At 38.0% G+C, this 17,733-nt stretch overlaps 2 protein-coding genes across 2 annotated transcripts; both read left to right on the top strand.

Annotated features, from left to right (window-relative positions):
- The first annotated feature begins 8,031 nt into the window (after positions 1–8,031).
- Positions 8,032–13,258, top strand: LOC128027225 (solute carrier family 25 member 43). The gene is made up of 5 exons (XM_052614606.1): positions 8,032–8,454; positions 10,641–10,882; positions 11,065–11,237; positions 12,077–12,211; positions 12,516–13,258. Exons 1-5 carry the CDS (start codon positions 8,183–8,185, stop codon positions 12,729–12,731), a joined length of 1,038 nt encoding a protein of 345 aa, XP_052470566.1. The 5' UTR covers positions 8,032–8,182; the 3' UTR covers positions 12,732–13,258.
- Positions 13,259–13,792: 534 nt separating this feature from the next.
- On the top strand, positions 13,793–16,317 carry LOC128027226 (ADP/ATP translocase 3). The gene is made up of 4 exons (XM_052614608.1): positions 13,793–14,086; positions 15,082–15,568; positions 15,648–15,788; positions 15,871–16,317. The coding sequence occupies exons 1-4, from the start codon at positions 13,976–13,978 to the stop codon at positions 16,026–16,028; spliced, it is 897 nt and encodes a 298-aa protein (XP_052470568.1). The 5' UTR covers positions 13,793–13,975; the 3' UTR covers positions 16,029–16,317.
- The last annotated feature ends 1,416 nt before the right edge of the window (positions 16,318–17,733 follow it).

Here is a 17,733-nt window from a genome sequence, read left to right on the forward strand (position 1 = left end):
ACCATAGTGGGATCAGATTGGTACAACACAATTTTCCAGCATTATAGCCACTGTATTCTAAAACATTCCAGCTGTGACCCTGGCTGTTGACGGGAACGTCTGTGTGTATGAAGACGCAGCTAACATGAAAGGAAATGAAAAACAACAATGGCAACAATGAGTAACAGTAAAGACCCTTTTGCTGATTCAGTCCTATTGGCTCCTGTGTTTTAGCACAACTCCCACAAATAAGAAAGAACCTGTTTGTCTTTCCTGGGATCGGTAAACATCCTCAACACAAACGGCAGTGTGAGAGAGGAAAGTCACACTAGGGCAGCTGCACTCTCACTGTATGTGTCTTTTGATGTCTGTAGGAGGGAACTGATAATGAAGGCTCTTACGTCTTAATTCTTTTAATTGTCTTTGTCGTTGGGCCATGAACAGGAATTAGTCTTAATACTTAAGACTGAAATCTTCATATAAAGATTTTATTTCATCTATACATTTTCCAAACCTCTTGTCATGGTGGTCAGTCCACTAAAGATTTGATTTGATTCATCCATCCATCTTCCAATCCACTTGATGAATGGTCAGTCCATCACAGATTATTATTTTATCTATACTTTTCTATTAATTTCATTATTCATACATTCATTCATTTTCCTGAATGGTTGACCAGTCCATTTAATTTAATTTTATTTTACAAATCGCTTGTCCTCAACTGATAGCCAGTCCATAACATATTTTATTTTATTTGTAACCTTGTTTTTATTATTAATACAAAGCATGTTTTGCTTGTAGTCTTTAAGTGTGTGTAATGCAAGAGTGCATTGTCATCAAAAGAGAAAAGTCTTTGCTTGATGATTTATCACTGATGTAATATTCATGTGTGACCTCTCTATCCTGTCACTATATAACAGGTGCAAGCCAATATACATAATTATATACATATGTACTCACAGATATCCATTGTAACATCCTGCATCCTTCTCTTAACATGCACACTTATTACTGACCTGATGCAGGTGCAGTGAATATTGCTAGGAGGACCAATAAAAGCACATTAACTCCACAGGCAGTTCCCCACATTTTGTCCAACACAGACCCCCCTTCTCTCCTGGCCCGACAGCCAGGCATCTGTTTCAGGCTGCAGCTTGCACCCCAGACTTCAGGGTCTGTCTGGCATCCACATGCAGGCTCTAAAACAGTGCTATGGGAGCAGGCAGACACAGCCCACCCCCGCTATGCTTTAGTTTGACATTCGAGTGTCCCTTTAACAATCTTCAGCTATCAAATTGTGCAACTGTATTTAAAATCCATGATGTCTTTGATTCAGTGTGCTGTTTTGGTGAAGCATGTTCTTACAATTCTAATATTCTGGCATAGTTGATTTAGCTAAAAAGGAAGTTAGTTTATTTCCCTTAGGTAAATGGAAACATGATCACCAATGCTTGAAGTTATAAATAATGCTCTCTACTCATCCATAAAATATCTAATATAAATCTTAAGTACTTTGCTCAGTGAGGCAAGTGAACTTTGTTAAATTTTCACTTCACTTCACTCCAAAGCAAAATGGCTGATTGCCCATCTGCCATTCCTCCTGTAGCTATCTGGCTCTCTTTGCAGACATCACCTCTGGTGCTGCGTTTGCTTGTTTGTACCTGTCATGTGGGTCTGCTTGTCCACCCAGCATGCCACTTGGTAACATCTTATCAGTTTTTTAAAGATCAAAGACCATGATGATCTTTATCAGCCAATATACCTCCCCTCCTTCTTCACTCGGCCTCCATCAAAGTAGTAAAACAGTGTATACCATGCCTTTAAGCACTTTAGCCTTTCCTCTTCTTATCAACGGAGAAGGGGTTTCATTCTTCACAGTCCAACAAGGCCTTGGAACATGAGAAAGAGACCAGACTGACCTGTGTGTTCACAGTTACATAGAAGAGCCCATTAGGGTTAAGGAGGGTTAATTCAACATTGTAAATCTGAGCATGTTATGTAAACTCTCAGTCACTCTGTGAAATGATTCATGTAATTTATTATTTATTATGATATAAATTTGACGACTTTTATTGTGATCCTACTCCTTTGCTGATCTTGGTTTTTCTACCATTAGAATCTGAATTGAATAGAACTCATACATTTATGATTGTTTTTTTTTTCTTCTTTTTTTAACATTTTCCCGCTTTTATTCCCCTGTAGGTGTATTTCAAATTCAGCCTGACTGAACATTTATGCATGTATGGATGTGTAGACAGCATAGACGGTTAAGGGGTAAGTTACCAAAGTCATGACCTTGCCCTGACCTGGGTGAAGGAAGTGGTCATGCAGCTCTGGACAAAGCTGTGGAGGAGAGAGACTGAGAGGCCAAGCGGTCATGTCTGAACAATAGCCGCCGCACATTCAGCCTGGGAGCTGCACAAAGGCCAGAGCTGCCCCCTTCACCCTAGTCACACCTCACTATTGAGCTGGCATTTCACACTCCTCTGTGAACAGTCATTCAATCAAACTACTGTTTAACTTGTTTTTTTTTTTTTTGTGTCTAACTTTTTAAAATTATGACATTGTCTGTGTTAATCCCTGGCACATACTGCTGTGTGTTTTAAGAAAATGGTTTTCAACAATGGTTTTTTCATGTAGTGTTGATGAAAGTAGCCTTTGACTCAAATTTAAGTATTCAGATCTAGCCAAGGAAAGCCAATAATGTTAACCATTTATTAAAGACAGTTTATTATGTTTAATGTGAAGGTGTTAGATGGGTGTAGTTAATATGTACACTATTAATAAGGTCAGTAAGATTTTTTTATGTTATACTTACAAAAGCTGAATTTATTTGACCAAAAATACAGAAATTGTGAAATATTAATTCAATGTAAAATAACTATTTTCAATTTGAATATGTATTGTAAAATGTCATTTTTTCCTCGTAAATTTTCAGCATCCATTACTCCAGGCTTCAGTGATCATTCAGACATAAATTTCATATGCTGATTTGCCTTTTGCTATATTATAAAAACGTGTATAATATACTTTAATCATTTCTTCTTCTTCTTTAAATATCTTACTATCTTACTTATCTAAACTTTTGAATGGTAAAGTATGGTTAAATAAATAAATATATAAATAAATAAAGTACTATAGTATAGAGTGCTATGTTACATGCTGGTCTTGGAAGTACCATGAAGTACTATGTTAGTATAATGGTACATGAATCTGAGCACCTGGGTATTTTACAAAGTTTCACAGATACAATATATATATAGAATTTAAAAAAAAGGTTGTTTTATTATTTTTCTGTTCAGTACTGGACACTGCATACATAAGTCCCATTAGGACCACAGAGAGCTCCATGCAACCAGGTCCTGGCACAGGCCACAGCTGTGAGCAGTTCATGGGGCCGACTGCTCTGTAGGGAGTCGGAGATCCTAAAAGATTCTTTGTCTGAGTCGAGTGCCCTAGAGCAAGACCTAAGAGGAGGACTCTACATGCCCCCCCTCCTTGTTACTCAATGGACTACTCCACCCCATTACCTGTCCCGGCTCTGGATCAAGGTGTGGGGGCTGCATATCAAACAGTCTTGGGCCTTTGATGTTCAGAGAAACACAAACACTGATCTGACCAGAGTCGTAACAGCTTATTTGTCCCCTTTAGTCATTCATAGCCTCCTTGTTGAATGTCTAAGCCTTCAAAGGCTCCTCTCTGTTGGTCTGGCTTACAGTAGCCATGCTGCTCTGAGTGGCCTGTGACCCACTATGTCGAGGGTCTGGAAGGAGGCCATCTGGCTCCTTGCTAGATTTGATATTGATTTATTGGTTGTACATGTGAAGATAGGAGGACACCAGCTGCTAGGAGCCCTGGTCCATCTAGCACTCGCAAGCTTCTATAACTAAATGGCTCTCATGAAAGCTTCTCAGTGCTCATAGTAATTATTCTTCATGAGGAAATGCTAATGCTGGCCTAAATTGCCTATATCAGGAATTCCCAAACTTTTTTGTCTCCTTTGACTTCCCCCTCAAATTTAAAGTTAGTATTTCAATAATTTAACAACACATTTACATGTTCACAGCTCTTTAATGTCGGATAACAGTCATATGACTTGCAGGAAAACAAATAAAGTAATAAATGGTAAATGGATAGTAAATGGTGACTCTATTTAGCATGTCAAAAGCATGTCAGAAAATGAATAATGAATCTTTTTTGTGTGGGTGTTTATTAGTATTATAGTTTTTATAATACTTAATCAGTACAAAACATAACAAAATATAATCTGAAAAAATATTCTCTTTATAAAAATATTCCCTTTCTGTGGAGTGGATTAGTCAACTATCTGCAGTATTACCGGGTGAAGCGTGTCAGTTCAGCCTTTTCTTCCAAATTATCTCGACATCCCCCTTCTTTCCCTTTTCCCACCTGGCAGTGGGCTGTGATGTGGCTGTGTTCTTGATAATGAGGTGAGAACTTTATTGCTCTTGTCTCTGCCCTGTCTCCAGTGTGTGTCCACTGTGTCCACTGACTAACAAAGAGCGCCCTCTTTTGATACTTAACATTCACAACACATTATATCCTACAGGCCCACAATTGTAGAGGACCTCCAAATAGTTTACATTGGCTTAACATTATTTGAATAAACATATTCTATTGCAAAAAATAATTCATTGTAATTTGTGAGAAGAATTGTTTTTTTTTTATAATAATATAGACTAAAGAGGGTTACAAAGTAGGGCTAATTCAGAGACTATTGCATGAGTCAGTATCTCTTCCTCCAGAACTCCATTTCAAAGCCAGGGATCAAGGGCAGACTTGCGCATGGCATACAGTGAATGACAATAGCTGTCCTCTCCACTCGCAGCCCCCAAAGTATAGAGAAGAGCAAGACAAAGGAGCTCTGGAAGTTCCCGGGTTAATAAGTCCAGGACACAGAGTCAGTGCGGGAGTCAGGAAGGGCACTGTGTGAATTCAAGAGGAAGTCAGTGCCCTATCCACTATAGTAGATGCAGATCACAGAGGAGGCGGGTGAGGATGGCTAACAGTGAATAAACAAAGGTGAGAACATGATTGAGAGACACATTTAAGGGGCCCGAGAAGATATTTTCTCTCGGAAGCACACAATGTGTCCGTCTTGTCAAGTGGCTCGTCCACTAATTGATAAGATCCAGCACATGCGCACACTTCACACCTGATCTTTCATAAATATCACTCCATTATCTTGTAATTGGAGCCGCATACATATGACTGAAAGATCAAAGGAGTCCTTCTTGTCATGAACAAAGGAAGCGCCGGGACTTTTACTGCTTCTGAGGGCAGAGAAAATTCACTCATTCTCACTGCGGTCAGATCTCAATGAAAGTCAACGTGACTGTAAATACTGAATGTGTAAATAAAGTGACTACCAGAGGAGGCTGTTTACTTTTTCCCCATTTATGCTGCAGTATGACACATATGCATAACTTAAACCTGGGTTTATTTGTATGAATTTCAAATGCTAAATAATTCAGCAATATGCGATGATAAAAGATCTCTCGCACTGCTCTAAGTCATACATGCCCACCTCCCCCACCAGCAATGCTGTGGCTCTTTTGAACAGACTGTCATTTCCTTCTCGGGGCACTGTTATTCCAGTAGCCTTTGTGAAAAAGCCAAGTGGTCCGGCTACAGACAGGAGGTGGGATCTTCACAGGCAGCTGAGGTTGTCGACTCAGCAGGGGAGGGAGGCACACATCGCAGGGCTGAAAACAAACACTAGCCCTAACAGGAAAGGAACTACAAGACCATGCTGGGAAATTAGGGGAATTGTGTGCTCATTTTCATACATAGGGCAACATGCCACAATGTGGCATCCTTTTACTGTGTTTGTTGTCGTGAAGGGTTTGAAGGTATGATTGGCATGGACTAGTTGTTTATGTAACTCACAGTTTGGTGGATTAGAAGATATTGACACAAAGAGATCACCCACAAAACCAATGTCTGCTTTGAAGATAAAGCATGACCCCCTTTTACATGTGTTTTTTAACTGAATACTTACTCAAAGTGATCAAATGAAGCCATGAGATTCATGAACAAGGCGAGTTCCCCACTGATCTGATACAGATGCAGTTGGCATACTCAACATTAAATGCAGTAACCCTAAAGTAAAACAATGCATCTATTTTTATGTACGTGAATTGCTCTGCTAATAATTATGCGAGATTATGAAAGTGTTGAAATAATTACAAAATATTATTATTCTAAACAATGTGTTTTCCTTTGGTAATATCAATAGTACTATACATGCATAATTTAATCATTGCTGAGGTTAACAGCATATCTCATTTGAAATGCATACTATCCGTGGTTTTGAGTAAAGACTGCCATCTGCTGGCTGTTTAACCAGCGGTGGATCATCATAAGACTTCTCTCTTTGCGTCAAGCCATATGTATATATATACAGTTATGAAGAGTAATAATTGTATATGCATGCAAAGAAAATGTTTATACTGAAATAAACAGTTAAACTGCTGTTTTTTTAATAGATTTTTAAAGAACTGTTTTATGCTGGATTTATTTTATCAGAAATACAGTAAAAAACTGTTTGTAACATGCATACATATTGTATACATATTGTAAACTGTAATATTGTGAAACATGATTACAATCGAAAAAAATTTTTTAAATGCAATTTATTTTTGTAAAGCTATATTAGCCATTACTCCAGTCCTCAGCGTCACATTATTATTCATAAATTATTCCAATATACTGATTATCTGATCAAGAAACATTAATTATTATTATTAATGTTGAAAACTTGTTGTAAAATGTTTGTTTTATTAATGTTGTGCTGCTTAATATTTTGTGAAAACTGTGAGTTATGCTTTATTATGTGATGAATAAAGTTCAATATAAGAGCATTTATCTGAAACAGCAATATATTGTAACATTATAAATGTATTTACTGTCACTTTTGGATTTAATGTACTTAATAAAATTATTTATTTATTTAAATAAATAAATCTTAATGACCCCAACGTTTTGAACTTGTTATAGTTGTTTCTGGCAAATATTCTATACAAAGAATGGTGTGAGTTCATTTTTCTTCATTCTAAATATATGTTATAAGTGTAATGTGATCCAAAAACTACTGTGGACTATAAATGTACAGACTATTCTTCTGTGAGACTTTAAGACTTTCATCTGTGAATATATTGTTTATTAATAATTTAAGATGTCTTTTTTTTTTATAAAAACTTAACTTTATATTTTATGTATTAGATAGCTGATTCATTATTTCTAATTTTGCAATTGTTCAACTTCAACTGAACAAATTAAGATTAAACAAATAATTCAACATAACTTGATTTTTTTTTTTTTTGCCCAAGACTGCCATCGGCTGGTCATTTATTGGTGCTTTTTTAATGCCACAATACATTAAAAAAAAATAATAATAAAAAAAAAAAATAAAAAAAAAAAATAAAAATAATAATTAATAAAAAAATACAAATAATATTTTAAATAACCTGTTATTTGGAAGGAAAAAAAGATCGAATGATTCTTTAAACATTTTTATTATTAATATTCATCGATCTATCTTACACTTTCTTATTACACGTTATTCAGATATCCATAGTGAACCGATAATATATATTGGCTACATTATGTGTACGATGTATTTTGAGAAGAACAAGACACCAAATATATATAAAAAATATAATGCTCATAATTCTTTACTGACAGAGTTCTGATGTTACCCATTTTTTCCCTTGCTGGAATAATAGCCCTACTTTCAAATTTCCTGCAACAGGAGCACATATTGTAGAAACGCATATCTTCATTTAATATATTTAGCTGATTTGGTTTTGACAAAGGGCTTTTCAAAACTGTTTTCACACACTGTCAAAGACTAAGAGGAGTGTATGTATTGACACCACGATGTGTCCCATTCATTCATAGTTTTTCAGAAGATTTGCATTGGCCCCATAAGCGAAAAAAGAAAACACATTACATTTTTGTGGCTCTCTTAAGAAACACAAGCTTTTTGGCTTGATTTTGCCTGCAACCAAATTTGCGCGTGCACTAACCACACCCCGCCTCCACCAAACGATCCACCAATATGACATGTTGCGCTGCAGCCGGATGCCTGTGTGACAAACAGAGCCGTTAGTGTTTATTTTCATCCGCTACTTATTTCTACTTTAACGGCTGGAGCAGAAAATCGTTGTCCTCATGAAGTATGGCCACAGTAAAAAAGGACGACCGACTGACAAGTTCTCAAAGTTTACTGTGCGTCGGTTTTGCCGGGATTTTTAGCAAAACAGTAACGTCACCTCTGGAAGTCGTGAAGATTTTGAGTCAAATAGGAACATTTCACTGTAAACGCGGATTCATCCACAGCTTTGTTTTTATTTGTCAGAATGAGGGACTTCGAGCTTTTTGGAAGGGGAATATGGTTTCCTGTCTACGGTTGTTCCCCTACAGTGCCATACATTTAGCAACTTACAAAAAGTAAGTATGATATCTTTCTACTATTAAATAATGAATATAAGCATTTTCGTCTGATGCACTTATTGATGACTTGTGTTATTCTTAAGATATGATAAACTTTTCGATCAGCTGTGATGGTAAACAAAGACAACAGGAAGTTGACGTGTTAGCTTGATAGCCTTTTAAGGTTGAAGAGTAAAGATAATTGAATTGTTAATTAATTATATACTAACAAATCAGGACGCATTAAAGTATGCTTAAGAAGTTACATTTACGATAGATCGTTTTAAGAAATTATGATTAAAATTTCCCTTTTTGTCTTTATTAGCTTAGCTTGTGTTACTTGGGGGTTTACGTTAGTTCAACGTGACGTGATACATCACGCCTTCATTTCCTGACCAATCGTGTAGCATCCTGAAGCTGCAGTGGGTGTGGCCTTAATTCTGTGCATTCATAATAGGCTTGTTCGACTTCATGCAGTTTTGCGCAAACCGATCGTCGGCTGACTTGAAGCAGTGCATGCCGGTTAGAAATTTTGTCCGACTTGATACAGCGCTGACGCCACGTGACTGTGACGTGTGCCGTCAAAGTACCACGAGAGCGATTCGAGAGTAGCCGGAGAACTTAGCCAGCGCAGCTTCTGAAGAGCGGCTGCACAGATTCTGATGACGACACAACTGATCCACGATTGGCTGGATTCACTGATGACACAGATGACGTGCGTTTCAAGTTTATTGCGAGTCGGCTTCAGTTTCAGAAATTCTAATATGGACTTTTAAAACAGTTCAATACGTTTTTATGTCGTCTTCATCTTATAAATCATATTTATTAAATATTGTTTTACTGTATTTACTTTATTGTTAATATAAAGTTTGTGTATGTTTATTTTGCATGACTTTCTTTTTTATACAGACCTTTTACAGTATTCAGCAGCATAACCTATTCAAATGAGCATTTTTAAGAACTAAAATGTTAATCTTAAAAGCATACAATCTAATGTGGTCATAAATGTATGCTCCTATACAAATGATACATAATACATTATGTTCCTCCATTTGTTTGGTTTCTTCATATTCTTTAGTTTATTTTGCTGTGTTTATACTTCACCTGCATGTGGTTAGCAAACTGCTAACAACTTGCTGTAACTTCAACTTAACAACATTCAAGACCCTTCCAAAACACCACTTATACACACATTAAACGCGATCAAGTAAGCAATCGCCACGTGATCTGCCATGACTGACGTAATTGCAGCAAACTACGGGAGCCACAACGTGTCCGTCTTCATATCTCCGTTTTCAGCTCCTCCCCACCTGCACGCGGCTACTCTCGCCGATCGGTTGCATCCAGCCGCAGCCGATGTCGAACACACCTAAAATGAACTATGTACTTAGCCACGCCCAGCATAGGGGGCTCTCAGAAGTACTTCATAATTATACCGGTCACGAGTATTTTCACGTGCTGCAGGGTTTAACGGAGACAGCGGAAACTGTTTTAGAAAGACTCGTACATAGTGTTCCAGTATTCCAGGAAAAAGAGTGGAGGGCATTCCGACCTGTTTTGTTCCTATGAAAAGAACGTGTATATTGAATACAGTAAATAGTTAGATTTTAAAACGTGAATAAAATTTAAATGAGTAGTTTACTATTTGAATATATTTTAAAATGTAATTTATTTCTCTGATGGCAAAGCTGAATTTTCTGCTGCTATTACTCCTGACTTCACATCACATATTTTTTTTCAGAAATCATTCTCATACACCGATTCCCATATGCTGATAACCTTTTTGCTTGGTAAATAAATAAATAAATAATACACAAACTGATAATGTTATTTGCCATTAAACGCATGTACATTTCTTTCAAACTTAAGACACAACGCAATGCACAATTCCAAATATGGGTAAAATACCTGTGAAATTGCAATACAGTAAATTCCTGCATATTAACATATTACACTGGGTCATATTTTTTCACACTTTTTCTTAAAAGAGTAGCTACATCGCTCTAAGTTTAGTAATTTAAAGTTTATTAAGTTAAAGCATTTAACCAAATTTTAGTCTTTAGATTATTAGGTTTTAGGTATCAAATGTATCTGGTAGATATGACTGATACTCTAAACTTGTCAAAAATGCTGAAAGTTCTGTGGGAATGGTATTCTGCTATATTGCAATATCACAACTATTCATTTCATTCTATTTTTGGCAGCATTGTGCACCTTCACATTGATGAACAGGGTGATATCTCGCAATGGAGAGCTATAGTTGCCGGTGGGCTGGCAGGAATATCTGCCGCTCTAGCAACATATCCAGTGGAGGTGGTTGAAACCAGACTTATTGCTCAGAATTGCCAAGAACCAACATACAGAGGGTTGCTGCATTCTCTCTCCACCATCTACAGAAATGAAGGACTTCAGGCTCTCTACAGAGGCTTTTCACTCACAGTGTTAGGTATGTATTAGTTGAGTCTGTTTACGCCTCAGAACCTTCAAATTAAGGTAAACCTGCTTGCTTTTAATAACATCAAAACCAAGCTAAAATATTTTAATTAATAATATTACTTAAATTCGGGATCTCTCACAATTCTGCTTGGAAAGTTAATGGGATTTAATGTTTGGATTACTGTGGAATAGGTGCTGTTCCCTTCTCTGTTGGCTGCTATGCGGTGTATGTCAATTTGGACAAGCTGTGGCAGGAGCGTCATGTTCGCTTCACGTCTTTGCAGAACTTCATCAATGGCTGTCTTGCAGCAGGAGTCGCTCAGACTCTCTCCTTCCCCTTTGAAACTGTTAAAAAGAAGATGCAGGTGAGAATATTATCGTGTCCCCTTGTGGTGAGATATAGCACACAATACAAGTATAGGTATTGTGTGCTATATCTCACCACAAGGGGACACAATAATACCAGTGTCACAGACTTAGTCCCTCTAAATTTCATACCTTTTTAACTTGGAGGTGGCCCCTTTGTTCATTTGTGTTAAGGATGAAACATTAAAATGTTTTAAAGAAACATGAATTTGAGTTCTAAATAGTCTAAACAGGTCACACAGAACAATGCGGGACCCCATTCTGAAGGACAGCAGCTGAGAATGTACATAGTGTCCAGCGTCTGTCTGTGCCAAAGATAAATTGTCTAAAGATAGTTGACCTCTCACATACAATACACACAATGGTGTATCTGATCTGGTTCATTTATGTTTTGCTTTGCTCAACTAGAAACAAATTATTACATTTTTTTCCGGCTTTTGCAAGTCAAATTGCAATCTTAGGAATAAACCTTCCAAAGCTGCTAAATGTTCTGAGACTTTCAGTTTTGTGCTAAACAAAGTCTATAGCCACAGTCAACACAGCACACAGAGAACACACGTCAAGAGGGTTTAAGGGGAGATAAGTGTAGGAAAATGTGATACAGTAGAGTAGTCAGTTGTTACTGGAAAACAAATGCATATGATGTTAATAAAAACTGAATGTCTTATTTAGTTTCATCTACACTGTGACTGTGCATTGATTTGATGTAACTTATTCTCATCTACACTATGCATTAATTTGATGTAACTTATTCCTGTTTATAAACAACAGTGTCCGTATTCTCTATGCGAGTATGTAGTTATGTAGATCAGGAATATTTCTCCAATCTTTACTCTAGGCCCAGAGTCTTCTTTTGCCCCACTGTGGAGGAGTTGATGTCCATTTTAATGGGATGATAGACTGCTTCAGACAGATCATCAAAAACAAGAGCGTGTTGGCTCTTTGGAGTGGCCTTACAGCCAACCTGGTGAAGGTGACATTTGTTTTATATGTTTACATGGTGACAGAGATAAAAATGATTCAAGCACTACATGATTTCTGTGTAAATTGTTGTAAAAAGCTTCATGAAAATACTCACAGGGTTGTATTATATCTTCAACAAAAGTCTATTTTCTTGCACTATATTAAATGATTAGGACAAACTGACTTTCTTGAGCTGCCTCTGCATGAAATAGCATGCTTAAATGTTTTTAATTGGTGTTTGTGTAAGCACCTTATATAAATAATGCTTTTCTAGTTCCTTGTTACTAATATTATGTGTTGTTTTGACATTACAGATTGTCCCATATTTTGGCCTGCTTTTCAGTTGCTTTGAGATGTGTAAGCAAGTGTGTCTTTACCGGAATGGCTACATCATTTCTCCACTAAGCTACCAGCCTAAACCAGGCGTGGACCAGAGCCTGGGCCCACATGAACTGCAGGAGTTTAAGCGCTACCTGAGAAACAGAAAATCACACAAAGCACAGAGTTCATCCATAGGAAACCGCTGGTAACTAATCCAACAGGAGTTATCAGTAATAAAAAAAGAAGTGCATTGATTTAATTTAATTTATTTATATAGATACTGATAACAAGTATAAGGTGTTTGTACTGCCGGAAGGCACAATGTATTAATTACAGATGTACATTCTTTAAGCAAGTCCATTATGCACATTGTACTGTACCTCAAACACATCAGACTCAAATGACCTTAAATGAAAGTATTGCACCTAAGAGGCGGTATTAAAGGTGCCCTTTCCTTTCAGCGTTATGACATTTATGGCTTTTAGCTTTATGCTCCACTGAAAGAGTATTTTTTTTAAGAACTGCATATTGTGGTTAAATTTTTGTGACCTTAAATCTGCATTGTAACGTACTGATATATATATATATATCCTGCTGATCTGGACACGTGGTAACTCTGTCACCGTCTTCGATTCAGCTGTGAAAAGGATGAGATTTGTTAAAGATGAAATCTTTAAGCACATTGTAAAGAATGTGTAAGTATAAGCAATAAACCTATCTTAGTACAAATTTTCAACTTATGGTGTTATTCATCATACTTTATTATCTGTTCATTGTTATATAATATAAACAAAATTTAATTGCATTAGTAGAGATGGTAGTGATGCAGGCAGTATTGATTTTTATTTATTTTCTTGTGATGTCACATGTTCCCAGTCAAAAGTCATGTGAAGGACTTTGTACTGACATGTTGGCTTTTTTCCTCTTGGAGATCATTAACTAAAGACAGTCGTGTCAAGCTAGTGACAAATATGCCTGCTATGTCACCTTGTAGAACTGCTTCGTGGGTTGACAGCTGAAACTAAGAACTGGACAATCCTGATCCTCTTGCTGCATTGAATTATCAGTGGGCATCCAAAACAGTGCAAAATTCGTTTTTGTTACGTTTTAAATATTGTAAGTCATGAATTACTGATTAAATTGAAACATTATTATTTGTTTTATAAACTTCCTGTTGTCCACCTTGAGAAGGCTTAAGGTTACCTTTCTAACTTTGAACCATTCATCTCCGTCATCATAAAAGCGTCCCGCCTTCTGGAATCTGTGACGTTTAGTCGACAGTCCAATCGAATCTTGGAAGCAGAGGCTACGTTTCCTCTCGCGAGACGAACCTTTTAAAAATCTCTTCTCAACTTTTCATTCGGCCATTTCGAATCAGCCGGCCTTCCACGCGAGTCCTGTGGCAGAGCGGGATAGTCCTCTTGAAGTTACACCTCTCCAAGAACACCCGAGAATGAACGAGACCGCCATCTCTTTCGCCAAGGACTTCTTGGCCGGGGGTATCGCTGCTGCTATCTCGAAAACCGCCGTAGCCCCCATCGAGAGAGTCAAGCTGCTGCTTCAGGTAACGTTAACGTTAATTTACGCGGTTGTATTATTGCAATTATACGGTTTTAAGAAAGATTACATGATGGGCTAAAATGTGAATACAAACAACACCGTGTAATCCTAGAAGAGTTTGTGGTTCAAATACAACCCAAGAGCGTTTTTAGATTTTAACCTGCGATTTTTATTTTAGTAGTTTCAATTAACGTTACGTTTAATTGATCAGTGAACAAAGAGCGCCTAACGAAACGGTGAACCTTTTGATTAAATGCGAATCTTGATCTTTGTGTGACTTTAAGAAGACTTTGAGCCGTTTGAAATAAAGCTGGTCGTAAAATAATTTGTTAGAAGATCGACTAACGTTAGGCCTTGAGTGCTCCCAGACATTTACCAACCCTCCTCGAGAGAACCTGAGAAATGCCTGAACCACTAACCGAAGTTTGACCATTGTGTTGTGTTTTTTTTTTTTTTTTTTTTTTTTTTTTTTTAGGAATTTGAAAAGACGTTTTTTATTTCTTTTAAAACCAGCATCCTTACTGATCTTGCCAAGGTCGCGAGAAGGGGAGGCCTGTGAACAGCTAGGCCTTCATGGCTAGCTTGCAAGCTAACTCTCGCGCCCTAGAACGAAGTCCCAACGTTATTGTTTGAGGGCACGATGTTTAATGGGCGTATCGTATGGTGATATTGATTTAATGCTGCATATTTCTATTTTTCACATCCTTTTACAACAATTTCAGTGTTTTTGCGGACAGTTTCTACAGAAACCACCTAACCGTCACCGGAAGACATCGCGTATTTTTGCCGGCTTTTTCATTTCGCATAATCACGCGATGTTCGTGGATCCTTAGTGACTTTGTTCTGTAACGAGGAAAATGGTTTTTCAACTCTTTTCCACCCATTTCAGTTTAAGTTGCTTTGGTTTGGGACATTGGAGGCTTCAACTAGTCTTTCAATCACTGTTTTCCATTGCATTGCCTTTCATTGTGTGCATTCATTGATTTTTCTTGTTTACAGGTGCAACATGCTAGCAAACAGATAACCGTGGATAAGCAGTACAAGGGCATTATGGACTGCGTGGTGCGTATTCCCAAGGAGCAGGGTTTCCTGTCATTCTGGAGAGGAAACTTGGCAAACGTCATCAGATACTTCCCCACCCAGGCCCTCAACTTTGCTTTTAAGGACAAGTACAAGAAGGTCTTCCTCGATGGTGTAGACAAGCACACCCAGTTCTGGAGGTACTTTGCTGGTAACCTGGCCTCAGGTGGTGCTGCTGGTGCCACATCCCTCTGCTTCGTGTACCCCCTTGACTTCGCAAGAACCCGTCTGGCCGCTGATGTCGGCAAGGCTGGAGCAGAAAGAGAGTTCAGCGGCCTGGGTAACTGCTTGGTAAAGATCTCCAAGTCTGATGGCATCAGAGGTCTGTACCAGGGCTTCAATGTGTCTGTGCAGGGTATCATCATTTACAGAGCCGCCTATTTCGGCATCTATGACACTGCCAAGGGTGAGTCACATTGCGTTTGAGGTATCATCGTTAATGTGTGGCATTGCTGCAGTCATTACATCTGCCTTTTTGTCTTTAGGTATGCTGCCAGATCCTAAAAACACCCACATTGTTGTCAGCTGGATGATCGCTCAGACTGTGACTGCTGTTGCTGGGCTCGCATCCTACCCCTTCGATACAGTCCGTCGTCGTATGATGATGCAGTCTGGACGCAAAGGAGGTCAGTTGGCCGTTTTTAAAGATGCTTCCAATATAAGTTAACATGTTAAAGCCGTGGATTGATCACTTTTCTTTTGTTGCAGCCGACATAATGTACAGTGGCACAATTGACTGCTGGAAGAAGATCGCACGTGATGAAGGTGGCAAGGCTTTCTTCAAGGGAGCCTGGTCTAATGTTCTCAGAGGCATGGGTGGTGCCTTTGTGCTGGTCTTGTATGATGAGCTGAAGAAGGTCATTTAAGCGTTTCCGGTCTACCATTCAATGTGAGAGGTTAACTCTAACATATCTTGTACATTTGGAAGGACTCTCAAATTCCGCCTTATTTATAGGGACCAACTAGTATGTCCGTACTAGTTGAACTGGGGGAAACTGCAAAAACAATTTTCTTTTGCCCCGGTTTCTCTCTTCTTGTTCCACTCTCCATCCTGTCATTCCCAGAGAGAAAGAATCCCAGGTGCTAAAATCTACCTGTTTTCCAGCTGGTCCGTTTTTACTCAATGCATCAATAAAGACCCACTGAATGAACCTACACCATAACTTCCTGTGGTGTTTTTTTTTTTTGTTCATCTCTACCTTTTATATCTTGCTACAGGTGTTGTGATTCAGCCATTTGGATGGCTTCTGCCCAGTTCCTTAATTTAAACAAACTCTGTCCCCACACTTTAAAATGTCTGCAAATTAAACTAGCAGAAAGATTCACAGGCATGTAGCCTTTTTTTTTTTTTTTGCAGCTTAAATTGTCAGAAATGAATGTGATTTTCTTAAGGCAGTCAGGGTAGTAGGCCCATTTTTTCCATGGTATTAAAACAAATCAAGGAACCTTTATATAGCTATTTATACAATACAGACCGCGTCAAGACAGCTTTACAGTGTTAAGCAGAAAAAAAAAGTGTGCAGGGAAGACCAGAGGACAATTGGAAACAGTCAGTTTATCAGTTATAGTCTGATCAAATAAAACTGCAAAGCAGAGTTGTCACCTTGGAAGTGTCTTAGTGTTTATTTAGACGCTAGATGTCTATCATGCCTTTTTAAGCATGTCCCTTGGTGTCAGGCAGCATTTTTTTATTTAGAAGATGTAACCTCATATCCTGTTGGCCTTCCAGAGTTATGCTTGAGTCTGAGCCAAGGACAGCTGAGGGAACACTTGTGCCCCTCAATGTAATCCAGTCCCACAAGACTTATGTTTTGGACCCATACATGTTTCTGTATACTTGATTCTCCTCAAAATTTGTATGAATTCATGTGCATCTGCATTTTTGCTGATTTAGCTATTCCTTGTTCGAGTCCTTGCAGACTGAAGATTCAAATGTTTGTGAATCAAGTTGAGTTTAAAGCCAGAAGAGCAGGGTTATTAAAATCTTGTCCTAGAGGGCCAATGTGCTGCAGAGTTTAGCTTCAACCTTGATCAAACTCACCTGTGATTTTCTAATGTTCCTGAAGACACTAAGTAGCATACTCCTGTGTGTTTGATTAGGGTAAGAGCTAAACTCTGCAGTGCATTGGCCCTCCAGGACAAGATTTGAATAACCCTGCAGTAGAGGAATCCCATGAAAGAAATTGAAGGCAAAAATGTCTTCAAGCTTGTGCTTTCTATCCATTGGTTGTAGGTGATCTGTTAACATTTAAGAGGCATGAATGGAACTGAAAGTTTATAATAGCTGCAAGACTAATGGCTCTTCTCCAGTGTAATCCAGTTTGTTGGAAAAGGCGGCTTGTGTGTGACCTCTTAGCAGTCATCAAGCTAGTCGTAAATTAGCACACTAATCCGTCTTTGCATCACCTTCACTTCAAGCATGGTGAGTTTCTGAGTAGGGTATTACAGGATGTTCAGCAGGTGTTAATAGTGGATGGTGGTGATGATACAACCCTGAGCTACTTTTTTTAGAAAATTGTGAGTTTTCATATACTTAAATTGTGTGTGATGAAAGCCTTTTGGTTGCTTGGC

The sequence above is a fragment of the Carassius gibelio genome, chromosome A14 (genome assembly GCF_023724105.1).
Source record: "Carassius gibelio isolate Cgi1373 ecotype wild population from Czech Republic chromosome A14, carGib1.2-hapl.c, whole genome shotgun sequence".
NCBI classification, from domain to species: Eukaryota; Metazoa; Chordata; class Actinopteri; order Cypriniformes; family Cyprinidae; genus Carassius; species Carassius gibelio.

What these genes read in the sequence shown, in the direction of transcription:
- LOC128027225 (XM_052614606.1), top strand. Translation starts at nt 8,183, where the DNA reads ATGGCCACAGTAAAAAAGGACGACCGACTGACAAGTTCTCAAAGTTTA. An exon ending in CTGTTAAAAAGAAGATGCAG is followed by an intron (nt 11,238 to 12,076) that starts GTGAGAATATTA and finishes TCTTTACTCTAG; the next exon opens with GCCCAGAGTCTTCTTTTGCC. An exon ending in TTACAGCCAACCTGGTGAAG is followed by an intron (nt 12,212 to 12,515) that starts GTGACATTTGTT and finishes TTGACATTACAG; the next exon opens with ATTGTCCCATATTTTGGCCT.
- LOC128027226 (XM_052614608.1), top strand. Translation starts at nt 13,976, where the DNA reads ATGAACGAGACCGCCATCTCTTTCGCCAAGGACTTCTTGGCCGGGGGT. An exon ending in GAGTCAAGCTGCTGCTTCAG is followed by an intron (nt 14,087 to 15,081) that starts GTAACGTTAACG and finishes TCTTGTTTACAG; the next exon opens with GTGCAACATGCTAGCAAACA. An exon ending in CATCTATGACACTGCCAAGG is followed by an intron (nt 15,569 to 15,647) that starts GTGAGTCACATT and finishes TTTTGTCTTTAG; the next exon opens with GTATGCTGCCAGATCCTAAA.